A 27,056-nucleotide genomic window follows, 5' to 3' on the forward strand; every position below is an offset into this window, starting at 1 on the left:
TGAGGGCAAGACTAAAATCAGTGGGTTGAAAGTATAGGGGAGAGGTAGATATAAGTTTGCCTTTAGGAAGGTAGATATAAGTTTGCCTTTAGGAAGGATTTCCTAACTATAAGTTGTCTGACACTGAAACAGTCTGCCTGATGAGGTGTGGGCTCATTGAATGTTTTCAAGCAGAGGTTGGATGGCCTCCTCTCAAGGATGTTGTAGGAGTTGCCTGCACTAAGCAGGGGTTGGACTAGATGACTTCCAAGGATCTTTGTAACATTCTACACAAAGGTCTATAGAGAAAAATATTGTTAAAGGGGCTTAAAGAGCCATGAAATACAAGAGGTGCTGTCTGTGACTTCTATGTTCAGGTACATGCTGAGCTCAGATAAGCAGGGTAACTATTTGCAGCTGTAAACTTTGGTAATAACACAATCTTCCTAGCTTTGCTATGCTAATTTAGTGGTTGAGAAAACCACTCTATTGAGGCCTAAGGAGTATCAAACTTAATTGATAAATTCTAGTTTAGCAATTTGATGCTGGAATTTGTCCCTTTTGAAGTTATTTTGTTGAATAATGGCACTTTAAGGTAACCGTTGTGGGAATTGTCTGCAAAACCAAGCCTTTTACTGGCTTTCTACACAACCAACATCCACAGGTGGCAATAAAATCACATCAGCAATATGTACCTGTACACCTTTCCAAGACACCTGCTTCATCACCCTGTGCTCATAGGGGTTTCTGAAGTGATCTGCCAGACTAGAGCATGGCAGAGGGTGGGGATCAGTGCTGTTTAAGAAACACTAAATCCAAAGCCCCATGAGGTGCATACAACTACTCACAAGTCCATTGGAGCCTATCCTTTGTTGTCTTCATGTTTCTAAATGTTAACTACCCATTCAGAGACATAATGACACATACTCCTAAATAAATATATACTATGAAATCTGTAAATTGGATGGTTGTGATATCAATTTTATGCACAGAGAAGATATTATTGGTGAAAATAAACTCAGCTCAAGCCTATGCATATCTACTCAGAAGTAAATCCCATTATAGTCAATGGGGCTTCCTCCCAGGTAAGCAAGGATAGGATTGCAGCCTCACACTGTAATTTTAACTTGTCCATCAGCTGGCACAGCTGTCCCTGTACCAACTCAGAGTGTCACAAACATGCCATAAAGCACGTTTGTGGCTACTCATGAGCCGGCAGCACCTGTGCCAGTCTACCAGCACTGCATCCAGGAGCAACCAAGGCCAGCACAAGTTAGGGAGGTTGTGCTGGCGGCATGGGGAATGGGAGAAGGTGGCAGGAGGGTCTTTTGGAGGTAGGGTGGAAGTGTTTTTGGGCAGGGGGGTGGAATGGGATGGATCTAACCCCACAGGAGGGTAGCATCCTTGGAAGCCTGCATATCTTAACCCCCTTCCTGACTCATCTGATATTATGTCAGGATTGCCAGATTTGTGCCAGCTACATGACTGGCGCAAGTCCAAGAAGCCCCATAGGAATGGCTGAGGCTCTAATTGAAGTAAGGGGAAATAAATCCCCTTACTCTGAGGAGACATGCATCCGCCTCCCAAGTGGCATTGGATGCAGTGTAGGCCATGCAGCCCCACTGCACCAGTGCAGTTTAGGATTGGGCTGCCTGAATTGCTTGTAGACAGAGTTAGGGAAAGAAAATGTAAGAATGCTGTGCATGCATTCCAGGTTTGGATCCACTCAAGTGGATGCCATATTGAAGCCTGCAGCATTGACCATCACCGGTTTGACCACAGTTGCTGCATTTCACCTGTCCATTCTCATCCGATCAGTTAGTCTGTCAATAGTTCAAATGGGCCTACATTGAAAACCATGTCAAATTATGTCAGTGTCAAGTGCCAGATGATCAAATCATCAGATTCACATAGTATCTTTATGCCATCTTTTACTCTTAGGAAACCAGTCCTAAGAGTAATATTTCATTGGTTTCTGTCTATTCACTGCAATCCATGCCAGTAATGTAGGAAATGATATATATATATCCTAATTGCAGTGATATATGTAAAATTTTATGTTTATTCCTCAGGGGAGCTCAGAGTGGCCTACAAATAGCCCCTTTTCAGGGCCAGCCCCCCCCTCCACATTTGTTGAATCTTATATACTGGTAATGATAGCTGAAGCTCTGTACAGGTTGGGACCTGAAGAAACACCCATTCCCACATCAACTCGGCCTATGTGTTCAGATTGTTTTCAAAGACACTTGCCTGGATGCCTGTCATCTGAGACTCAGTGGCTGGTGACCAGAGAGAGGACTTTAATTGCAGTTCCCCGTCTATGGAGCTCAATCCCCAGAGCAGCTCACCTGATGCCAATGCTACAATCTTTTGGGCATCTTTTATTCTCCCAGTTTTTTAAGGCTGAGTTTTTAACTAGCAGTTTTAATTGCTGTGATATTTTTGGTGTGTGGTGTGTTTGTGTGTGTGTGTGTGTGTGTGTAAAATAAATCTCTGTGGAAATTTTTTATTTGAAAAACAGCATATATAAATGTTTTAAATAAATAAAATGTGCCTTCCAAGTAAATACATTTCTGAACTGTGAATAAGCATAGTATGTACTGCTTCTTTTCTCTCTACGTTTAGCATGGTGGTAAGTTCCACTGAAATCACATTTTCAACTTTTAATACTTTCAGCTGAGTATGACTAGGATTTAGGTATTAGATTGCAACTGCATACTTAAAAAGGTTTTTAAAAGGTAATCATAAGAAGACTATGCATTTAGATCATGATCTACAAAATCATTCACAACTGGGCCATGGGATGCTCTCTCTCTCTCTCTCTCTCTCTTACACACACACACACACACACACACACACACACAGGGCAGTTAAAAGAGTGCCTCTCCCACACACAGGGTTGTTGCAACAGTGCCATATCAAATGCATCAGAGTACTGCTATCTGGTCAAAATCTGTTGCAATTATTCTCACTGGTTGCCAGCAACTTTGGGGTGATGCCTGGCTGGCTACTAAAATAGTCACAAACAGTGCTAGTGAAAGGTAGGTTGCTACTAAGCCACAGAGGCCTGTTGCGTGTGTTGTGCAGTGCAGTTGCTAGTGGCTTATATGATTAGTTGTTTCATAAATGCCCCTTAAAGTTTTGTGTGTACTTCAGCAGTTGGAAATTTTGCAGATTGTCATTTAAGTTCTTAATTAGGGAAATGTGGTGAATTTTAATAGATTAAATTTTAATTTTATATATGCATGTGTACACCTACATATATTCTCTCTCTTTCTCAACTCCTTTAAAGAGATAACATTTTACAGAACTAGAGAGTTTATACCTCTACTAACACTCTCTCATGTGTCCGTAGCAGTCATAGCTGCTGCTGCTGCTACTACTACTTTGATACCTATAGACCTTCAACAGGAGTTAGCAACCCTGTTTCTGCTGCTTTTTTTAAAATGGTGACCTACTTTTAATTTTAAACAAAATTATTTTAGAAAGTTCGTACAAAAAAAGAATACTTAAAACAAATACATCTAAAATGTTGAACATTCCAGTTAATTAACTGCAGTGAAAGATGACAAAAAGCTTGCAATGCAAGTGTATATGTTGTCTCCTAGAAATAAGCAGATGGGCTTAAGGCAGGGAGGAGAATTTTCAGTAAGGGGTGGTACCACTGAGGGTTGCACTCTGAAATTTTGCTCATGGTGACACCCACCCCATTGAAGGAACTAGATCTAGAGTTTCCCTTATAATCTTAATAAGGAGAACCCAGATCTGCCTAGTTCTGAGGGCCAAAATAGACTTGGCAAGGACAGTAAAGTTTGTTTGTTAGGTTTCTTCCCTATTCATAGTAATGCAGAGGGATGGGGTGTCTGTCTATTTATAGCATGAAAAGTATCTGGTGATAAGAGAAGAACCCCAGCCTATTTTTCCTCTTCAAGCAATACTGCCTTAGGAGCTCTCTCTCTAGCTAGCCCACCAGGCTGGGGAAAAGGTGCTTGCGGAAACAGATGGCAAGGAGGTAAGGTAAAGGAGGGTTTAGCTCCTGTAACCCATGCATCACTTTTCATGTTAAAAACAAGATCTCCTTACTTCATATGTGACTAGCCCAGATAGAAACGCAGGCAACAAACTTGGCTGCCCTTGTCTCATGGAGGCCCAAATCCTAACCCACTTTCCAGCACTGGCATAGCAGTGCCAGTGGGGCATGTGCTGCATCCTGCAGTTGGGTGGCACTCACAGAGGCCTCCTAAGGGAATGTGTGTTTCCTTACCTAGGATCTGCATTGTCCTTATGTCGGTACTGGAAAGTGGGTTAGGATTGTGTCCCTAGTTAGTTTGGCCAATGCTCTGGTAGTAAGTTGGCTGTGCCACTATATGCAGCAATTGGGAGCTTGTGTGACTAAATGTGCAGTCCTAACCCACTTTCCAGCACCAAGGTAAGGGCAATGCAGCTCCGAGGTAAGGGAACAAGCATTGCCCTTACCTTGAGGAGGCCTCTGTGACTGTCCCCCAACTGCAGGCTGCAGCACATGCCCCACTGGCACATCCAAGCCAGTGCTGGAAAGTTGGTTAGAATTGAGCCCTAAATGTACCTCCATTTGAAAACATTCCTTTCCTGTGAGTAAACTGACATTTCAGGGAGACATTGGGCTTCTTCTCCCTGATGTGTAGCTTTCTGCATGAAGGGAACTTTTTGAACCGGGCAGCATTTGGTTACTGGAGCCCTCGCCTGCCACCTGGAGTGGTGCAGCTCAGATTGGTTCCCCACTTCAAGGGGAATAGAACGGTGTCATATAGGGAAGAAGCAATCTGAGCTTTGCTAACTCTCACACTCTTGCCATAACTGGAAAATGTGACAGCTTCATGATGAAAAACCATTCAAAAGACACTTGCAGTTTATCATAAGATTAGTTGAGGCAGAGAGGCAGAACAAAACCTTGGGGGCTTAGGGAAACCAAGCCATGCTTCTTAAGGTTCAGCCCACAACAATGTAAAGTCCTAACAATCGACACTTGAGGGACTTTGCATATGCAGAGTTGCTCTCTCTTCAGTTGCAGTCTGGTGTACATTTACCTGGGAGTAAACCTGCCTAGTTAAATCTAGTTAAAACTTTGGGGGGGGGGGAAACACAATGGAATAAACATCTACGGGCTTGTGCTGTTCCACCGATAGCCACCAGTAGCAGGCTCATGTTTCTGGATGAGAGCATGAATCATCTTTCCTAGGAGGCCTGAAGCCTGACTGCATTTTGTTTTGTAGAAAGGGAGTAAGCACTGCCTAGCTGTTCTGTGTTCCACATAGGAGTACAGATGACTTTCCCAGGCTTGGGCCTCCTTACTTCAGTGGGTTTAAGATTCTTTGCCTGGTAGAGCTTGCCTGCCATGTGGCCTTTAAACTCTTAGCCAAGTTGGGCATTCTGCCAACCTGAAGCACAGCTTTCTCTCTCTCTCTCTCTTTTGTTCATGTAATGTGTATTTTTATTCTAGCCCTTGTCCTCCTTGGTGGTGGGAAGGCCTGAAGAACACAGTAGGGACCAGAAAAGGGAGGAGACGGAAAGAAAGAACCCCCAAAACACAACTCAAATACTAAAGATGCACTCTGTGGCTGTATGTGCAAATCCTTTTTGTTTTCACAGTGCCCCTCAAAGATCTGCAGAAAACAGTGCACCATGGCTACATGTAATAGAATGTGATCAGTATTATTTAAACACATTTTAAAGTATTTTCAAATTCACAATTTGGGAATTTGAGAAGAATCAAGGGCATATTTGTCTTTTTATTAATACAGATCAGAAAAACAATATTTGCCTCAAGCTGTCCCCTAGAATTTTATGTTTATGTTGTCAATAATGTAGTCACAAATTGGGGGGGGGGGGAGGTTGCTTCATTTGTTAATTATAAATCATTTTTTTCCAATGCATGAAACACCTCCGTTGCTCAGCTAACAGACTTGGCTGCTACTTGTTGACAGAATGCTCCCCCATGTTAAAGAAATAAATACATTCCTTGCACAGTGAAAGGATTAGGCTGAAGGATAAGTCTTTCATTCACACTGAAAGGATAAGACTAGGCTAAAAATCTAGCCTAGAATTTTTGTATTTTGTATTATTTTTCTATGGGGAGGAAATTCTTTTGTATAGAGAAGCATTCTGAGCCTTGCTTAGCCTTCTACAATGGCACAGCCCAGGCAAAGTTTTACTACTTTAGTGAAGGCTTTAGTGAAGGCTACTTTAGTGAAGGCTAGTGTATCTGTCAGTGCCCTTGATCTGATTGTCTCACTAGAAAAGGCCTGATCCTGCAAAGATCTAGATTCATTCCTCATAAGAGGTCGTGATTCCTCCTGTACATCACAACGATTTTGGTAACAAATATAAACCAATCCCTACTTCCAGCGTCTATCTGCAGACTGGAATGTTTGTTTTACACTGCAAATACAATGAACAAGTTGTTTTATTTTTTTTAAAAAGGTTTATTGCCTTTTTTGTTGTTCAAATCAAGCAAAAACCATTGTAACAATATTGGCTTAAGTCAATCATATCTTAATCAGATAAAAATCACAAAGGAAATACACCACACTATTACATGATCTCTTGCAAAGCTTCCTTCATTTTTGTTTGATAAACCAAAAGTTGCAAAGCTATTAAAATATTAAATATCATTTTAATAAATTACAAATACTAATTATTTCTAACTTAAAATGTGCACAATACTCCTCACAACTAGGGCTGTATTCCTATGAAGGCTCCTATGCCTTTAACAACTGGATAATTTGCAAAAATAATCAGTAGATTAAAGCTTTTACTATATTGCAGCTCCATGTTGGAGAAAAGATCCATCCATACGTTTCAGCATGTCATATAGCTTTTAAAAGCACAGGAGAACTGCCAGACATCAAATTGACAACCCTAAATAGTAAGGTTGTTGCAGATATTTGCAACAGCTCTTAGTTTTTATGTTTTTAATTAACATAATTTAATTATATTTAAAAGAAAATGGATACATTGATCCTTGGCCAACATGAATTGGCGTTATGGTTGTGAATTCAGTCAGGGTAGTATGATCCTAAGACTTCTTTCCTACATGAACTAATTAATCAGCTGACAATTTTGCTCTGAGCTTAAATTTGAATGTATTTAGTAGTCTCCCTCTCCCCATTTGAGGCTATGCTGGATCAGACCAAGGGCCCACCCACTCCAGCTTTCTGTCTCTGAAAAGTTGACAGTAGGATGCTTCTGGGAAGCCTGATAGAGACACTCCTCCCCTCTTGGTCCTCAACTTCTCCTAACAGACAAATGCTGGGTCTGACGATAGAGGTTTCAATTAGCTGTCATGGCCAACATCCACCAACAGGCCTATTGTTCCTTAATTCATCTAATTATTTCTTTAAAGCCAATGAAGCTAGAGTCCATCATCACATCTCATGGCAATTCTATAAGCTGATTAGGCATCGCCTGAAGAAATATTACTGTTAATTTTTCCCAATCCTACTGCCATTCAGATTCATGCTCACCAGCTCTTAATTTGAGCCAGGGCTCAATCCTGGATCATACCAAGTATGCGCAAAGGAAAGAGCACCTCTGGGTAAGAGAGAGCTTACCATAGCACTCAAATTTGGGTCTTGGTACCAATCTTTTAAAGAAATCACTAACTTTTTAGAAAGTCACCAACACTTATCTTTTTACTGCTGGAATGATTACTGGTACCCTCCGATTCACACTTTCCTGACAGATGCTTGTCCCTGAAAGAATCTGTATTTTCAAACACCCTAAAGGGGACCAGCATTACTAAAAGCATAGTGTAACACTGGTTCTTATATTCAGATTCATTACTTTTGTCCCTCCCAAGCAGAAATCAGTGGAAGTGTTGGAATCTTCAGGGCCTAGTGCATAAAAAAGTAAGATGATTTTTACTTTACATCATTTAATTGGAGAAGAGTAGGCTACTGGACTGCCCAAATTCCTGCACAAGGTGGAGAACTGGGGTGGAGGTGGTGGTAGGCAAGGCCAAATGAAGGATACTGAGCACACAGATCTCAGTCCAGGACTGGCAGAGAAACAAACCCACTTGCACACAAGCTTGGGGAGTACACAAGCTTGGGGAGGGGAAAGGATGGGGATCCCTGTGGAGTACAGCATGGAATTAGCCATATATCACCAAGTTGCTAGATGTGGTACTCTCTCACAGTATTTTTTTAGTGCGCTGGTAAGGCAGCAGCATCTATGGAGACCTCTTACTGCATTTAGTTGTTGGACTGATGCATATGACAGTTACTGTTAGAACTATGTGCAAAAATAAAATCCATACTTTGCAGTAAGAATACATAATGTCATTACATCTATTTGCGTATATCTGCTTTATTTTGCTTTTCTGTTATATGTTCTCACAGACTTTGGAATATGCTGGTGAACTAGGTGGGATACAGAGAGAAAATGAGGAACACATTGGAGAGCTGTGCAAGCTGTTCTTGCACCATGAGGTCTAGGCGGGGGTGTGAAACTCGTTTCATACAGAGAGCCGAAGTTAGCATTCATGCTGCCTGCTGAGAGCTGGAAGTGACATAACTGAGCAGAAAGTGACATCATTAAGCAGATGGTGGCTAGAAATAAGCACTTTGTTGTCACATAGAAACTCATTAGCTACAAATGACAGAGGAGAAAATGTGCAAATCTTATTCATATTTTCAAGGTATAAGCCCAATTATCAGGCTGGGAGAGCCCAGTTATAACAGGGGGTGGATAAATTACTTCTGGGGGCTGCATTCGGCTTGTGGGCCTTACGTTTGACACCCCTGTCTAAAATGTTTGTTTTAAATGGAAAGCTCAGAGTTTCAGGAAGGATGCCACCTGCACCGGATAACAGATTCTATTATTTTGCTGGGCATGTGGCTTCTGTAGCCGCCCCCCCCCCCAGCTAGAAAGCAGGGATTCCCAGGGAGAGGAGAGTAACATCCACACCACTAACAGGCTAACACTGGCAAAAACATCTCTTTCAGATGATGGCCTCCGACTACTTATCCCTGAAGTCCCAATGGAAAGGCTGGCAGTGAACTCACCAGAAAACATATCTAGCTGCAAAGAAAAATGCCCAGCTTCCTCTTGAACCCAAGTGCAGAGATCTGCTTTTATTAATCCAACATCATCCTTGCTCATGGAGCAGTCTTGATCTTTCTGTGTAGCTGGTTGGTTCTGCCATCTCTGTATTCCGGTTTCTTATCTCAGGTGACAGAAAATGCTTTTTTCCTTTGCCAAGACAGCACTTTTGTAGGGTATTTCCTCCATCTTTGTTCCACTACCTTGTTTGCTCACTTGGACCTTTTTGGACTCAGCCTCTCTCATGTTCAAGAAAGAACATGCCACTCTGCTGGTTCTTTTGCACTTCAGTCACAGATTTGGTCCCTTCCAGCTTCTGAATCTCTGACCTTAGGTTTGGATTTTCAGCATGTTCTTTCATTGTTATGTGTTGGTTCTGGTGACTGACAGAAGCACCTCCTCTTTGGGACAATAGTAGGCATGCTGCCTTCTGTTTACAACTGATAAAGCTTCACACACATGCACACTTGCATGTGGTCACACACATGCGTACACACACACGCACACACACACAAACACAGGAGCTGTGGGGTTACAGGTGGCGTTAGTAAGAGTGTCCACAGAAGAGTTTCTAATCTCCTTGGAAAAGTACCTGCATATCTTTGACTTTTCCCCGCCTTGGGGAAAATGAGTCTGTTTTCTAAATCTTTGCTAACATTTTACTATAGAACTATGGTGAATTGGAAAGGATCTAAATACATTAGCTGTTTAAATCCTATGGAATTCATGTATTGATAATGATGCACATATTTACACCTATGGAATGTGTACCAGTGTGCAACTGCTGTATCCTCTAATTCATATAGCTGCAAAGAAATGTTCCTCCAGATTCCATATTTTGGTTCCTTGTCTGTCTGGAGAGTATTGCACAGTGGGTGCTCAAATAGGCATCTGGGTTTCATCATAAACATCTTGGCCTTCTGTCTCATCAAAAGTCACCTCAGCATCATCGGCATCCAACTGGAAGGAAATTTGAGGATTAGGGAACACTATTAGAAACCTAGTAGGACTCAGCAGATAGAAAGTTGTGCTTGAATCTGAGAAAGCTAAGGTACATCTTTTGTCTGCCAAGGAAAGATTAAGGGTGCAATCTTAACCCCTTATGTCAGTGCTTTCCAGCACTGGCATAGCGGTGCCAATGGAACGTGTGCTGCATTCTGCTGTTGGGTGGCACTCACGGAAGCCTCCTCAAAGTAAGGGAATGTTTGTTCCCTTACCTCAGAGCTGCATTGCCCTTATGTCAGTGCTGGAAAGCACTAACATAAGGGGTTAGGATTACGCCATAAGTGGTTTTGGTCTGACTTACAAAGAGTCAAGTCCACTGGCATTCCTAGGGGGGTCAGGGGGCAAATGTCCTGGGGTGCCATGCCTATGAGGCCTGTGGAGGCAGTATCTCCACCCACGCCAACCACCGCACTGCTGCAACAACCACTTGCCCTCCGGAGCCTTTCTGAGGGCTTTCCTAAAGCCTTCTAAAGCCTCCAGAGAGCCTTTAAGCATTACTTCCAGTATTTGTTGGAAGGCCCTCTGGAGGCTCCAGAAGGGTTTCAGAGGGCCAGAGGATGTCATGCTAGGTTCCAGACTGAACGGTAAGGAGGGGAACAGCAGTCTCCTGGGGGGGAGGGGCCTTCTGCAGTCCGGGCCCCGGGTGGCACATTGGTCAGATTAGCCCAGTACCATCTATTCTCACTGGCAATGTCTCTTCAAAGTGCCTTTCTCATCAATGTTACTAACATCTTTTCTAGCTAGAGGTGCCAAGGACTGAATCTGGGGCCTATTGCATGCAAAGCATGTACTCTAACAATGAGCTTTGGACTGTCATCATAACTTCAGTTCCCTGGCAGTTCAGATCTCCTCCCATTCCTCACAACCTCAATTCTCCATCAGTAAAACTGGTTTAATAGAGATCTAACCCCACAATGCTGCTGAGAGCACAAAGATTGCAAACGTTTTGTGAATGAAAAATGGTTAAAAGTGCTATACAAATGTGTCCTAAGACCATAAAATAATTCCTGAATTCCTGTCCTTTTGGCAGATCTTGACACTTAAATCCATGTGAATTTTGCACTACAACACAACCCTTTTCACATGGATAACACATAAGTTTTCCAACTTTTCCCTTCTCTGCTGAGTTGCACTTGGTGTTTCCATTCTCCTGAAAAAGTATTGGGAAATGAAGAATAATTCTTCGAGTCCACTCCAGGAATCTTTCATTTCCATTCAGCAAGGGAAAGGAATCCTGGACTGAAAGATTAATTCTATATGTCAAGTGAACCTATTGGGGGACCTCAAACTGGAGAAATGTTGCATTATGTTAAATGAGACCTGGCCCATTATGGGGTTTATGACCCTATTCTGGGAACTCAAGGCTACTCATTCAACCCAGAAAGCAGTGGTATTCAAACATTCTAACTTCAAGAAAACCTTTTCACATAAGTTTATCTGCGCATTGTAGAAGATTCTAGGGCTTGTGCTAGGGGACCAGTTAGTTTACATGGAATACTGGCGAAGTGTATTGGGCCTCACTGTTCCACATGAACTGATGATGCACACCCAATAGCCCCCTGAAGCTATGTCTTGCAGGGCAAGTTCAATAGTGGTGGGCAATTTTTCAGGAAAGCTTGTCTATTACTGAGTTTCAGGGAACTCCCCCTTTACAGTCACTGCTCAAGAAACCCCAAGACTACCATAACACTCCTGAGGTGTTCCCTTGCTTCTGACTATTTAGTGCTTAGGGCAGGAGGTCTGGTCTAGAGGGTAGAGCCTCCATTAGCCCAAAGATAACATCAAAAGGTCGCCAGCTCGAGGACATCAGCAGCTCCCTGAACGGCTGAGAATGGCGAGACCTTGAAGCAGCTGACAAGCCCAGCTGAGTGATTCCACCTGCTCTTGGTGTGAGCAAGAAGCGTCTTGGCTGAGCTCCATGTGAGAGATGGAGCTGCTTGTCAACCTGCGTAGGAGAACTGGAGGCCAGAAGTGAGACCAAACCAGGAAGATCCATTCTGAAATGTTGTTGGTCTTGAAAGAGAGAACCTTTATGATTGTAAAAATCCCCTTGAGGGATTTAGAAACGCCTGCCTATGTAAACCACCTTGAATAAAGTCAGAGGAGTAATCCGATGACCAGAAAGGCAGTATATAAATACCAAGTTATTATAATAATATTATTATTAGTGAGAAGAGGAAGCCCAGTGATACTTACACACTTGAGTTCAGTGTCAGTGAAGATTCGTGGGAGAAGGAGGTGTCGCAGAGGCACTGTTAGGATCAGGAGGAATGGCAAAGCGAGGGAGGCTGGGGTTGTCTTCACTCCCCACAGCAAGACCAGACACACTATTTGAGTGACAGTGAAGATGTGCATGCGCCTAGTCCTTACCTTTTAAGGAGGAAAATGCAAGCAACAGTCAGAGATAGCTGTAGGCTAATTATTTGTTTCACCTTCCAACTTCCACACCCACCTGGCAAATGCATCCATGTTTTAAAAACATTATGGCAGGTTAATTCAACCACTGGCAAAACCTGCCGGTTAGAAGAGTCTACTTATACCAGTGGGGGGGGGGCAGCCTTAAAGCCTGCACATTGTCTCAATTCTTTGAAAACACATTTACACATGAAGTTGCCATATACTGATTGAAACCAGCCTGTATTGTGTATTCTCAGTAATAGCAGATGTTCAAGGCTTCAGGTAAGAGGTCTGTCTAGCCCATCTATCTGAGGTCTCTTTAACTGGACTTGATAAGATACTTTGTACACAATACTCAAGCTTTATCACGGATCCATCTCCCCAAATTGGTTTCAGTGTATTTCTGTCAGCGTAATTTGTAAACTAAGATGCTAGGCCGCAAGCCATCATACCCTCTTACCTGGAAATCCTTCCTCACCCTTTCCTGCATCACTGAGGAACTGTACTCTTAGAGTCATTGTTGAGTTTCATTATGACTACAAAGATGTTTTTGTTATGATGCCACACCTTCTAGTGATGGCACCAAAAACGGATTCTGGGGCTGAGCTGTCATGAGCCCTTATTCAATTTAAGCCTCTAGTTTTGGCATGTAGAATGGGAGGAGGCTCAAATGAGGAGGCTGGTTAGAAGGAGGTTGAAAGGGAAGGTAAAAAGAGTCCAATCTCCAGAGTGCATGGAGACAGCTTAAAACAACAGTTATAGAGGCCCAGCAGAAGTGTATAAGGGTAAGTCTTGCCTCACAAACCTTTTAAAATTCTTTGAAAAGGTCAACAGGCATGTGGATGCAGGAGAACCCGTGGACATTATATATCTGGACTTTCAGAAGGCATTCAGCACAGTCCCACACCAAAGGCTAATGAAAAAACTCCACAGTCAGGGAATTAGAGGGCAGTACCTCTCCTGGATTGAGAACTGGTTGAAGACCAGGAAACAAAGAGTGGGTGTCAATGGGCAATTTTCACAATGGAGAGAGGTGAAAAGCGGTGTGCCCCAAGGATCTGTCCTGGGACCGGTGCTTTTCAACCTCTTCATAAATGACCTGGAGACAGGGGTGAGCAGTGAGGTTGCAAAGTTTGCAGACGACACCAAACTTTTCCGAGTGGTGAAGACCAGAAGTGATTGTGAGGAGCTCCAGAAGGATCTCTCCAAACTGGCAGAATGGGCAGCAAAATGGCAGATGCATTTTAATGTAAGTAAGTGTAAAGTCATGCACATTGGGGCAAAAAATCAAAACTTCACATATAGGTTAATGGGTTCTGAGCTGTCTGTGACAGATCAGGAGAGAGATCTTGGGTTGGTGGTGGACAGGTTGATGAAAGTGTCGACCCAATGTGCGGCGGCAGTAAAGAAGGCCAATTCTATGCTTGGGATCATTAGAAAAGGTATTGAGAACAAAATGACTAATATTATAATGCCGTTGTACAAATCAATGGTAAGGCCACACCTGGAGTATTGTGTCCATTCTGGTCGCCACATCTCAAAAAGGACATAGTGGAAATGGAAAAGGTCCAAAAGAGAGCAACTAAGATGATTACTGGGCTGGGGCACCTTCCTTATGAGGAAAGGCTATGGTGTTTGGGCCTCTTCAGCCTAGAAAAGAGACGCCTGACGGGGGACATGATTGAGACATACAAAATTATGCATGGGAAGGATAAAGTGGATGGAGAGATGCTTTTTACACTCTCACATAACACCAGAACCAGGGGACATCCACTAAAATTGAGTATTGGGAGGGTTAGGACAGACAAAAGAAAATATTTCTTTACTCAATGTGTGGTCAGTCTGTGGAACTCCTTGCCTCAGGATGTGGTGACGGCATCTGGCCTGGATGCCTTTAAAAGGGAATTGGACAAGTTTCTGGAGGAAAAATCCATTACGGGTTACAAGCCATGATGTGTATATGCAACCTCCTGATTTTAGAAATGGGCTATGTCAGAATGCCTGATGCAAGGGAGGGCACCAGGATGCAGGTCTCTTGTTATCTGGTGTGCTCCCTGGGGCATTTGGTGGGCTGCTGTGAGATACAGGAAGCTGGACTAGATGGGCCTATGGCCTGATCCAGTAGGGCTGTTCTTATGTTCTTATGGGGTCTGAGTCAAAATGTTAGGAAATTACAGTAGCTTCAAAATCAGTAACTGAGGAGCTGATTTTTGAAAGAGAGAAGCGTGGGTGCTCAAAACCTGCATGGAAACCATATCTTCTCCATAGAAGTCATTTCTTCCGCCTTAATCTCAAAAGTATAAAGATTGGCTACAGTGGTTTCTCATTGGTTAGAGTGAACCAATGGTACTTTTCACATGCTCAGGGGCACTGTCCTTTATGACTACTTTACATATTTCAGATGGAACCCAGCCATTTCCATATGTTTTCCTTATCTGTTTTCCCCACCACTTATCATTGAAGTATTCATACACCACAGCTTTCCCCAAAAATTGACATTCAAGAGACACCTATATAGGCCTGCCTCCACATGCTTCTCCTAGTTTTAGGCTTACTTTTCTAACATAAGCTTCATCTGGGTGATATTTAGGAGGTTTCAGCATGAGAAGGATGCGGTCAAAGAGCTGGATCCCATTGAGGGAGGTCACCCCCATATATAGGAAGATGCCAAAGAGCACTGCAAGGGGAATCATCTTCAAGATTGGTTCCATGAGGATGGAGAGGCCTGTAGGGAGGGCAAAAGGCAATGTCACAAGCTATGAGATGACACAGCTCCAAATAAGGAGAAATCAAGTGAACTGGGGGTGGATGAGGAAAAGAGCAATTGCCATACAGTATTGGATCAAGCCAACAATCTAGCTCAGATTTCTGTCTACCAGTAATCATCAGTCAGATACCAGAGGATTTCTCAAGCAAGACATGCTAGTAATGACCAGTCACTAGCTGATTGTTCCCCAACCTTTGGTTGTCAGATGTATATGCTGTCTCCAAACATAGAGGCTGCACTTCTCCCTATCATAGGGCCCAATCCTATCCAATTTTCCAGCACCAGTGCAGCCGCAATGCAGCCCCAAGGTAAAGGAACAAATGATCCCATACCTTAAGGAGACCTGTGTGACTGCTGCCCCACCATAAGATGCAGTGCATGCCCCATTGGCACAGCTGCACCGGCACTGGAAAATAGGATAGGATTGGGCTCATAGTTGGCAGCCACTGATAGGCCTACTGTAACCTTCACTGACAAATCCAACCCTTTACAAGACCCACATGAAAATTCTAGAGATGATCACAACACCCTGTTACAATGAGCAGCTCCACCAGTGAATTGTGTAGTGCAGGCAGTTAATTTCTCTGAGTGTTTCTGTATCTGCTACTGATCAAGTTTAAGTAAGATTACAATTTCCCCAACCTTAGATTTTCATACCACTTGTGATCTTATAATGTTGTTCCTATCCTGGTCATCTTTTTTCTTTGCTAAAAAAACTCCACACATTTAATGAATTAGTGTATAAAAAAGTACTGTACTTTCCCCTTTGTCTTAAAATGGCTACTCTTAACCACAATAACTGGAAGGGGAAAAAATTCTTGGTGACAGAGCACATGGCTCCCCTCCCCTGTCATAACTCACCTTACCTCACCCTCTGCTTTGTACATGAACAAGGCAGAAATTCGAACAAACATGGTTGCCCCGGTTATGTTTAGTTTGGTCCTTAGAAAGCCTGTTCCCCCTCAAATAGTCGCATGAACTTCAGAAGAACTCACCTACAAGAATAGCCACCAGGAGGCCAGTGATCCTCTGTTCTATGACCTTTTGGACATGAGGCTTCTCCCCTGGGACGGTAGTCTTGGACATCACAGTTAAGGCATTAGCATGCGTGACGGTCCTCACTGTAGTGGCACTGAGCCAGGGCATGCCAAAAAGAGCTGCTATGCCCCCCATGGTAACAATTAGAAGCAGGTCTAGATGGAAGCCTGACCCTTTCACCAACTTCCTCTCAGGTTTACTCACAATCAACCTAGAGAAAAGAAAAACAGGCAAACCAGGAACAGGTTTTATACGTTTCCACAATAGACCTGACATCTCAACTGTCAGAATCTCACTGACTATTGATCGATGTGATGTGCTAATTAAACGCACAACAGGATATTCTATTTGAGGGCAGATGCCACCCTCATGCAGGGCAATCATGGAATGCACACAGCCGGGCTCATTTCTTGCCCCAACCAACCCCTGACAAGGCTTCTTGCTTGTCCTGATTTGCTTTCCACCTCCCTGTCTCATTTTTATCCAATAGACTTCCTTTCATCATCTTTCTGCCCACAGCTAAGTGTTGTCCGTCCTTGTCTTGGTCACATCCCTCCTAGTCTTCTCTACCCATTTCCCAATTATTTACGTGGTGATCTGTGACTCTAAGAAGATGAGAATGAAGACTAAGAGGGCTGGTAAAACTGCAGCAAACATCATCCAGATGGGGAAAGAGTTTTTTGCTCCAAGTGGATGGATGAACCAGGTCCGGTTTTGTGACTTGGAGACTGTAAGGCCTGATGGAACCTCCAGTTTCTGGAAAAAAAACAAAAAACAAGAGAACCATAAATGAACTCTAAACCTGCTGGTGTCCCACCCTTCTCAATTTGGGCAATGTTATAGCTTAGCCCTTTGGGTATGGGAAAATGCATGTGCATCATCTGTTTTTTTCTGCACAAAAGGAGTATCAAAGCTAGAAGGAGAGAGCATCAACTGAAAAAGCAACCAGTTGCTGCTCACCTTGGTGTAGGTGTCCTTAATGAAGACGTCTGCCAGTGCCATGATGAAGATGGCAATGGGAACGCCAAAGTCTCCAATCACACGGCGGAGCTGCAGAAATAGAAGAGTCATGTTATAATCTGGCAATGTAGGGCTGAGAATTAGGGATGAATGAGGACAGCTATGTCTCTGGGGGTTTCAGAGTCAGTTTCAGCTGCCAGACCAGGAATCTATACCGCCCCTGCAGACAAAGGAATAACAATGTACTGTTTTAGTCATTTCGAATCAGTAACCTTATTAATCTTTCCCTTCACCAAACAAGCAGAGTGTGTGTGTGTGTGTGTGTGTGTGTGTGTGTGTGTGTGTGTGTGTGTGTGTGTGTGTGTGTGTGTAAAGTGAATAGTGCCAGGGATTGTTTGAGCTGCTGATCTGATGCATGATTTTTAGATCTGACTGTTGATCAGGAGACACACTACTGTCAAACTCAACCTTACTCCACCAAAAGTGGACAGCTTAATGGAAAAAAAAAACATAACACAGCTACAGTACTCCATTAGTTATATGTTAGTTAATTAGTTTAGGTTAATACATATAAACCTAAAACTGATAATGCTGAGCTGTGTGTACTTTGCAATGAAAACAATTTGTACCAGGGCAATACTAAAGGCCCAATCCTATGCCGGCTACTACCAGCAGAACAGGCATGCGCATGGTTGCAAATGTGCCTCCACCAGTGCTGGAGTGTCACCTGCTGACCAGGGATAAGTGCACTGCTGGGCGGCAAGGAGGCGTGGGCAGGTTGGGACATGGGTGTTTCTGGGTAGGGGAGGGCAGACGGGGGTGGTAGTTCAGGCCACATCCTATCCCCCCCTACTATGTCTGAAAGTCCTACATGGGCTGCTCAAATCTGTGCCAGCAATTTCACTGGTGCAGATCCGAATAGACCCATAGGGTCTATGGGTGCCCGACAAGACACCTCCAGCTCACTGGCCCCATGGAATTCAACGAGACATCTGGCTCATTGGCCCCATGGAATTCAGCAGTGGCTGTGTGAAGACGCAGTCTTAAACTCCTCCCTCTCAAATTCCCTACTCACCATCCCCTCCCAAACATGCATAATCCCATTTCACTCAAGTGCACTGCAGCAATTACCTTGCCAGGAAAGAAAGCACTGTTCTTGAACTTTCGCAAGAAGAAGGCGATGAAAAAGGTTCCTGCCATGAGGATGAGGGACAGCAGAGCAGTGTTGGGTTGGGGGTTTTTTGGCCATCCTGTGGTATTTCTTGAGTATTCGTACTGTCTCTGCAGGGGGTGTTCCTTAAAAATCTGCAAGAGGGGGCATACGTGTTAGAAAGTGAAGCAGGAAGAAATTTGGGAGAGCACACCAGATATCACCACCATCAAAAAAGCTTTCACTGCAATGACCGTATTAAGTTGTATTGTGCATCAGGCAAAAGACTCCCTGCTGAAGGTGGCAGAGTAGAATTCTAGGTTATAGATTGTGCCACTTTAGACCATGGGGGGATGCCATTTTTCAAAGCTATGTTAAAAAGATTTGCAAGTGAAATACCAGTGCAACAGATGACGCACATCTTTCTTCCTAATGTGATACTTTTCTCCTTGTAAGTTCTCTGCACAGAAGTGCATTTAAAAGTCATACCCCCACTTACCTATAGTATGTAGTTGTGTTGCATATTCTACCATCTCATTCAACTGCATGCGTAGACTCAGTCTTAAAGTGTAATCCTACAGATGTATGTATGTATGTATGTATGTAGAACCTTTAGTGGCATAAGCAATCGACAAACAAATACACACACAGCTGTATATATATTTGTTTGTTGATTGTTTATGCCAATAAAGGTTCTACATATGTACACACATACATACACACATACATACAATCCTACAGATGTTTACTTATTAATAAGCCCCACTATATTCTACAGGGCGTATTTCCATGTAGATGTGTACAGGATTGCAGCCTTAGGCTTGTTCTACTCATGTAGCAGAATGAGGGCCCAACCCTATCCAATTTTCCAGTGCCAGTGCAGCCATGCCAATGGGGTGTGGACTGCATTCTGTGGTGAAGAGGAAACGGTCTCCTCAACGCATGGGAACATTTGTTCCCTTACCTTGGGGCTGCATTTTGGCTACACCGGGGCTGGATAGTTGGATAGGTTTGGGCCCCAAGGCTGCAATCCTATCCACACCTACCTGGGAGTAAACCCCATTGACTATAATAGGACTCACTTCTGAGTAGACATGCCTAGTATTGGGCTGTAAGATAGTAGTAACTTGAGATGACAAAGTGAATTGTCCCACTTCAGATGGAAAGTAGGGAATCCTATTTTTGAATGCTCTGTCATGTTAAAAAAAAACAGCCAAGGAACAAAAAGGATAGAAGACACAATAGTCCACTCTTTGCTGTGCTAGTTTTCTGCTTAAAGGGATGTTTCTGCCCCTCACCACACACACACAGGGGAATATGTTATCCCGTACTTGCAGTCTAAAGTAGTTCAATCCTTTTCTCCATCTCAGGATTCTGTCCTCACATTCCCACTTTATTCTACTGCATGTGTAAGCTGGGCCTTACTCCCTTTCTCTGAGGTGGGCTATTGAGGTTGGCCTTTTTAACAGCCAGTACAGTACTGGACTTAAACTTTTTAGAAAGTACCAAAATGATGTTCCGCTATAATTTTTTTTTAATTGACCCATGTAAATGACTGCAGTGTGCTGTTCCAGATTATGTTCTCAGGGCAATAATGAGGCCTAGCAAGCCATACATCACTCCCTATGAACTGACTTGTAGAATCTAAGACAGGGGTGTCAAACTTGTTTCATACAGTGGGTCGAATCGCATTCATGGTACCTACTTAGGGGCAGAAGTGACATCATTAAGCAGAAAGTGACATCATTAAGCAGATGCTCTGAAATAAGCACTCTGGCCAGAAATAAGCACTCTGTTCTCACATAGAAACTCATTAGCTGTGTGTGCCTTTTTGATAAAGAAACGCTGGAGAGGAGCAGATTAATGTTTGGCTGGCTATTCTGAATCAATATATGAAATCCAGTTATCCTCCCTAGCAGGACACAGCTCCTCTTCTGCTTGGCCATTCTCCTCTCTATTTCTGATTCCTTGGGACTTCTGGTTCTTTACCTCCTTGTCCTTAGAACTTCTGCTTCCTGGGGCCGCTTCTCTCCAGTGTCTGCAGCACTTAACCTACCTGATTCAAATCCCCCAAGATGTTAATTTAAACAATTTACAAGAATCCCACTCTTTCCCTCCCATCCTTCCTACATCTTTTCATTCCTCCCTTGTTTCTTCCTCCCTCTCCTCAGTTTCTATGGAAACCATGCCTTGACAGCCTTGCTTCCTGAGACCAGCTTGTTTTCAAGCTGGGGGGGAGGGGGGGAGGACGGGGACAATGAAAATCTGGCTACCTCAATCCTGGCAAGCATCTTACTGCAAGCCAGCTACAGAATTTTGGAAGGAATAGATCATGTACTCATCATCATCCCATACAGCAAATACATGGCTTCATCTTGTTTAGCTTGTTTGTTTCCCAAAGCAGCCCTGCTGCTTTCATTCCCATTTTACAGATGAGAAAACCAACACTAGGGAGAGGACACTAGGACACTAGGATTTGCACAAACCAGAATCCATGAGTGAATATACAGTGGGCCCACCTTATTCGTGGGTTCCACACCTGCAGATTTAAGGCAATTTTCCAGTACTGGTACAGTCAGGCTGACAGGGCATGCGCTGCATCTTGCAGTAGGGGGCAGTAACGGAGTCCTCCTGCAGGTAAGGGAATTATTGTTCCCTTTTACCGGGGCTGCATTGTGGGTGCACCGGCATTGGAAAGTTGGATAGGATTGGGCCCTTAATCAACAACTGATTGAAAATGTATTTTTAAAAAGTCACATACCCTGCTGTAACCTCGTTTAACTCACACCCACCCATTGATGCAAGTTCAGGCAGTTTCCATATGTTTTAGACAGTTTGCATACGCTTTAGACAATTTGTGTAAATTTAGGCAATTTATGTAAATTTACGCAATTTAGGGCACAACTCTAACCTATTTTCCAGCACTGACAAGGGCAATGCAGCTCCAAGGTAAAGGAGCAAACATTCCCTTACTTTGAGGAGGCCTCCATGAGTGCCACACAGCTGCAGGATGCAACACACACCCCATTGGTCCAGCTATGCCAGAGCTGGAAAGTGGGTTAGGACTGCGCCCTTTGTATCACTTTGTGAAATTGCTTCACCACTCTCATAGCTTTGGCCATATTATGATTATATATAAAAGTACAGTACACAACTACCGGTACTAGCAACATATGACTTCTTGTCATCTGTGTTGCCTCCTCAATGCTTCCCTTAGTTAAAGAAGATGCATGACGTGGGGTCATCACACTGTGAAATGGAGCGGGGCAAAGAAACTGAGCAAAACTGTATCATCATGCATTTTTTTTAAAAAAACATGATTGCAGTTACACAAGGAAAGAGATATGAGCATAGTAGTAACAGCCATGGCATTCCTCAAAACATGTGGTTCAAACCTGAGCTTTAACCACACGTTTTGTCCCTTTTTAGCAAGAACATCACAATTGTTACTTACATAACACGCAGGACAATGTCATTTTGTACATACACAGACCAGGACAACATGAAGTGTGTGAAAATGGGACAGTCTCACACCTCTTGCTTGGAATTCAAGGCTCAGAATCTACCTCATCATATTGGCCAGTTCTCTGGCAGAAAGGAAGCCAATTAATACATTAGGGAACAATGAGATGTGTATGTTTACTTTGTTTAGTGCCTTAGCACAGTTCTGTCACCCTATGGGACACTATCATTGGCAGTGAATCTTGACAGGCAGACTTTCAGTATTGTAGCCTTATAAAAATGTGTCCCACCTCCTTGTAGCCCTATAACATTCTGTCCCAGAAAAAGCTGAGCCACACCAGTAAGGTAGCTGCCTCACAAAACCAGTACTGCCCTGTAAACAAGGGAAGAAAGAAAAGCACGTTGTGATACCTTGATAAGTTTGTCGAATGTCTCATAGATGAAGATGAGGGAGATGAGAAAGGAGAAGATTTCCTGGGTGTAGCGAGAGATGTACCGCACCAAGAAACTTCCTTCAAAGGCCACCACCAGCACTACCAAGATGATAAGCCAAAAGCCAATCCAGACTCTCCCCACAATGTACTCAATGCTAGCTGATTCACAAAACTGTGGAGAAAAATTGGGGCAGGGGGATACAGGAAAAGCCCATTAGACATTGGTAATTCTTTCCCCTTCCCTCATCTTGCTTTGGTGAAATATCTCTCACTTGTGCTCACACTGGAGCTAAACAGCTCTCAAGACCACAGTGAAATCTTCAGGCCTACTCCTGTGAAACCAGCATAGACCCCTAGAACTGGGTTGGTGTAAAATCCACAGGTTTACAGTCACAAAAAGCAAGCACAATACTTTATATGTGATGGGAGATTCAAGATCCTGAGAATCTGGAAGTTTCTTCTTTAAAATAAACTCATTTTCTAGATCTTATGGCTGTGGAAATAACCTGAAAATGAACAAGCAGTGACTAGTGCTTAATAGTATAAGAATTATTTTGCTGGATCAGACACAGATGTGTCTAACTGAGCATCCTGCCTCCAATGTTGGTCAGCTAGAACCCTAGGAAAACTCAAAAGCAGAACACAGACATGAAATATATCTGTGGGGTTACTGGTGCCCGGTGGGGCTAGGGCATAGGGCGTTCTGCAAGGATCCCTGGGCCAGAAGGCCCAGCTGCCAGTCCAGCTTCTCTCTCTCTCTCTCTCTAGAGTGTTCAGCGGGGGGGGGGGGTGACAGTACCCTGGTCCCCCGCTCAGGCTTGAGGCAGGCTTCTTGGGTCACTGGTAGGAAAGCTGGCGCTCCTACCTCCCCTCAGCCTGCTCTCTCCAGACTGACTGTCATCATGGGCTGGCCCAACCTTAAGAAGCCGCAGGGCTCCTCCTAACCCCGCCTCTTCCTGGCTTGGTAGCTCTAAAAGGGCCAGTGTCCGGCCCCAGGCTTGGGTTCTGGAAAGGGGTTTCCCGGTGCCTGCGGTGGGGATTAATCCCCCCAAAGGACCCTCCTCCACTGGTGGCTTGTGCCCCCTGCCAGGCCTCCCCTGTCCCGCCCCTTTGGGTATCCGGGGCCAGCGGCGAGCTTTGTCGCCCACTGACATCATCAGGTGGGAACACCTGAGTCCGCCAGGTAGTCCGGCGGGCTGTCCTCCACAACCGGCTGCCTGGTTGTCGCGGCGGAGACATGCTGGCCCGCCTGCCCGCCGGCCCAAACAGAGGGTCGTCCACATCCCATCTGTCGGGCAAGCCAGGCACAGGCTTGCCTGGTCCTACCTCTTCCTGGGTGGCGGGACCAGCGCTGCAGAGGGCAGGATGGGACCTCCACTTGTCCTGGGAGGAAAGGGGGATCCGTGACTGGGGGCTGCTCCCCTCTAGAGGTAAGTCAGGGGCCTTGGAGGAGGTCGCCCCTGGACACTAGCCTTTGTTGTTAGCTCCCCCCAACCCCACTCCAATGTCTGATTATGATAGAGATACTGTCTGTCAACATGTAAGACATTTAATACCACAGCTAATAGTCACTGATAAAACTCTCCTCCACAAATTTCAAATTTGTCTATCCTGTTTTAGAAGCAGCCAATCTAAGCAAATGGCCATCACCACATTTTGTGATAATGACACTGAGGGCCTGAGCTGTGGACTGAACTGTGGTGTATGTGTGTCTTGCAAAATGGGGCTGTAGTATGTGGCCTTTTCAGGACCTTCTAAACTCTAACATGAGAAAGAAGCTATCATTCAACAGGGAGTGTGCTTTATAGGAGGGACTTACATTATAAAAGGCTTCTTCAAAGACCATAAGGGGCCCCGAAAAGCCAAGCACAAGCAGAGGTTGTGCTCCAAGCAAGCAGAACAGCACACATTGAATTGACGTGGAGAGCAAAAGCTCAGATACTCCCATCCACTTATCAGTCTTCTCATCTGGAAACAAGAGACAACATTAGCAAGAAAGGACAAACTAACAGGCTTTCTCTGGGCAACCCAGAGATTCAACAGTATGTTGATGGGGGGGGGGGGAGGGAATAATAGTTCAGTTTTAAAGCACAGCTTTTTGCATGGAGAAGGCTCCTTGGCATCACTGGGAAAGGCAACGGGAAAACCCTGTCTGAAAATCCTGGAATGCTGCTCCTACTCAATGTCAACACTACTGAGTTACATGGGCTAGTGGTCTTATCCAGTAGTGTAGCTAAAGGGGGGGTCAGATCAGTAAGTTTTGCAGGGCACTTCAATGTGATGTGTAAGTGGCCCCTCCCCCTAGCTGCCAGAGCCATTCCAGGCAGTGACAGCAATGCGGAGGCATCTCCTGAGCATTTCTGTCACTGCCTGGAATAGGTCACTTACACAGCACATTGAGGTCTCCTGCAAAACTTACTGATCTGACCTCCCTCTAGCTATGCTACTAGCCAGTAGAAGGTAGTAGATCCAGTAGAAGGCAACTTCACATGTTCTAAGGCAGTGGTTCCCAAACCCACCTAAAAAGCTCAGGCCTCCGTGGCTATAATGGTGATTGAACAGCATTGCTCCCCCCCCTCCAAGTAGCAGGTTGTTCAAACCTTGGTGCACATAGCCTAATCTGCCTTGTCAGTTTTGTGACCTACCAAAAATCGGGTTGTGACCCACTTGGTGGGCCATGGACCTACAGGGAACCACTGTTCTAAGCTGTTTAGAATGTTGATCTAAAAAGCCTCATAGCTGAAGACAGACAACAGTTTCCCAAGGTGCAGATGCATTCCTTTGTCCCACTCTGTCTTCTGACTCAACAGGTTTTGAAAACAATACAGGACCATGCTGATCAAAGATCAATGCAGGATGTGTGGACATTCCACAAGCAGCCACCCACAGTATGGAGTAGTGACAAGATAATTGCATTCTGGAAAATGGTGTCCTGGTAGTGGTCGTTTGTGTCCGTTCTTTTTGTGTCATGCACATTTGTGTCCCTATGTATGTATATTGATATTAGATGTACTTTGTACATTTTTAAAACTCAAAGGTAAGGTTAGGGTTAAGGCTGGGATAAAAGGCTTAAAATATATAACATGGGATTTATTGCCCAGTTATAGTTTGTTTGTTGCTCATTTGTAGTGTGATGCAAATGACCATGACACACACACACAAAACCAGACACAAATGTCCTGGGACAAATGACACATTGTAGGCAAATAATCTGTTTCTAAACAAAAGCATTTCAGTTTAGAAACAGATCATTTTGTCTACATTCTGTTACACCATTGGGGGGTTGTACCTCTCTCATGTTTTTTTTCTTTGACCAGGGACAGAGATGGAGGAGCAGGAATTCCAGGTTTCCATGAGCCACATCTCCATATGCCTTAATTTGTGCCATAGAAGATTCCAGCATCCAGCCACAAATAAATAAGTATCACTAAGTAATTGTTTAAATAGTTGAAAACATTGGAGTACCACAATGGCATCCAAATGTTAAACAGATGTTTTCATTCTTTTCATTGTTTTTGTGACATTTGTTTTTAATATTTACTTTGAATATAGCTTAATGAAAAAATAGTATAACATTTTTCTGTACACAAATGAATAAGCAAGTAAGAAGCGAAGTGGCCTCTATCATGGTTCCCCTGTACAATTTTCAGGCTGTTCTTTGTGTGCCCAAACTCCATCCATATGTGAGCAGAGCTCAGAAAAGACAAGTGAGCCAGCATATAAGCTCCTTTAGGGGACTTTTATGCTACACTGACTCTCCTCTATCTACACTTCCCAACTTAGAGATAAAAGAGGGGCACGGGGGCTGTCCTGACTTGCTGGTAACCCCAGTGCTCCAAACCTTCCTGCATTTCATAACAGCTCTGGTCATCCTCTTGATGGCCAGTTTGTGATTCTTTGTCAATGCGCAGCTTGTAATTTTATCTTTCTTACCCAGAAGGCCCCCAAAGGTAATGGCAGGAGAAAGCGCAGCAAAGTAGATAAAGATGACTGCAGCCAGAGCCTGGGCATTGATGGCATCCTTGATGTCGCTCAGATATTTGGGGTACCGACGTCGTATGTCTCTCACCAGCCCACCAAAAGGCCTGCCAGTCCTGCGTAAGGGGTCATCATCATCTTCTGGTTTCAAACCCTGCTTTTTTAATTCTTGCTCTGCATGAAATGGAAGAACATAGGCAACAACAACGTTAGATGAGGGAAAGAGAAAGGATGACTGACACCCGAGCAGTGGTTTTCACAGGGGGGCATCACAGGCAGGCCTGCCCCATCCATGAGGCCAACTGACGCAGTCACCTCAAGCAGCAGATTGGTGGGGGGCACTCATCTCTGCCCACCTACCTGCCTCCACTGCTCCCTCCCCCTTGGAAAAGAGGGGGGGAGAGAGGAGGAGGAAATGCGGAGATGAGGAGAGTGCTAAGGTAATACAGTGGAGAGTAAAAGGAACAGAGGTTGACACATCGTCTGGTAAGGGGGGCAGCGTTTTGCATGTCACCTCAGGCCTCAGGAGGTCTTGAGCTGGTCCTGATTACAGGGAATTCAGCCTCTTACTTTGAGAAAAATTTGTTCTTTGTCAACAGAGTTCTGTAACGTTGTTTTGTTCAAAATCGTGTAGCATATTTTTTAAAATAAAATAGAATATGTGAAGTAATAATAAAATGGTGCATGCCACTGAGCATGTACAGAGATCCTTTCATTAGTACTGTGTTTGCTCTACAATTCCAAAAAACTTGAGCCAATGTTACTCAAATTCTGCGAACTTTCTCAATTATTCCACATATTTGCC

At 44.0% G+C, this 27,056-nt stretch overlaps 1 protein-coding gene and 1 long non-coding RNA gene across 5 annotated transcripts in view; one reads left to right on the top strand and one right to left on the bottom strand.

Moving 5' to 3' along the window:
• LOC136654350 (uncharacterized) overlaps nucleotides 1-26,427 on the top strand; it is a 28,598-nt gene extending 2,171 nt beyond the window's left edge. The window contains exon 2 of the long non-coding RNA XR_010794598.1: nucleotides 25,591-26,427. This is a non-coding gene — a long non-coding RNA (uncharacterized lncRNA). The remainder of the gene's footprint in view (nucleotides 1-25,590) is intronic.
• SLC4A1 (solute carrier family 4 member 1 (Diego blood group)) overlaps nucleotides 8,059-27,056 on the bottom strand; it is a 50,005-nt gene continuing 31,007 nt past the window's right edge. For all 4 annotated transcript variants that reach the window (XM_066631315.1, XM_066631314.1, XM_066631316.1 and 1 more), the window contains 10 exons: nucleotides 26,207-26,425; nucleotides 24,093-24,241; nucleotides 22,251-22,445; nucleotides 18,359-18,532; nucleotides 17,228-17,317; nucleotides 16,857-17,023; nucleotides 16,225-16,478; nucleotides 15,018-15,187; nucleotides 12,262-12,435; nucleotides 8,059-10,020 (listed from right to left, as the gene is read on the bottom strand). In XM_066631315.1, coding sequence (XP_066487412.1) covers nucleotides 9,940-10,020; nucleotides 12,262-12,435; nucleotides 15,018-15,187; nucleotides 16,225-16,478; nucleotides 16,857-17,023; nucleotides 17,228-17,317; nucleotides 18,359-18,532; nucleotides 22,251-22,445; nucleotides 24,093-24,241; nucleotides 26,207-26,425 — 1,673 coding nt within the window. In that variant the 3' untranslated portion in view covers nucleotides 8,059-9,939. The remainder of the gene's footprint in view (nucleotides 10,021-12,261; nucleotides 12,436-15,017; nucleotides 15,188-16,224; nucleotides 16,479-16,856; nucleotides 17,024-17,227; nucleotides 17,318-18,358; nucleotides 18,533-22,250; nucleotides 22,446-24,092; nucleotides 24,242-26,206; nucleotides 26,426-27,056) is intronic.

This window comes from Tiliqua scincoides, chromosome 5, assembly GCF_035046505.1.
Source record: "Tiliqua scincoides isolate rTilSci1 chromosome 5, rTilSci1.hap2, whole genome shotgun sequence".
Taxonomy (NCBI): domain Eukaryota; kingdom Metazoa; phylum Chordata; class Lepidosauria; order Squamata; family Scincidae; genus Tiliqua; species Tiliqua scincoides.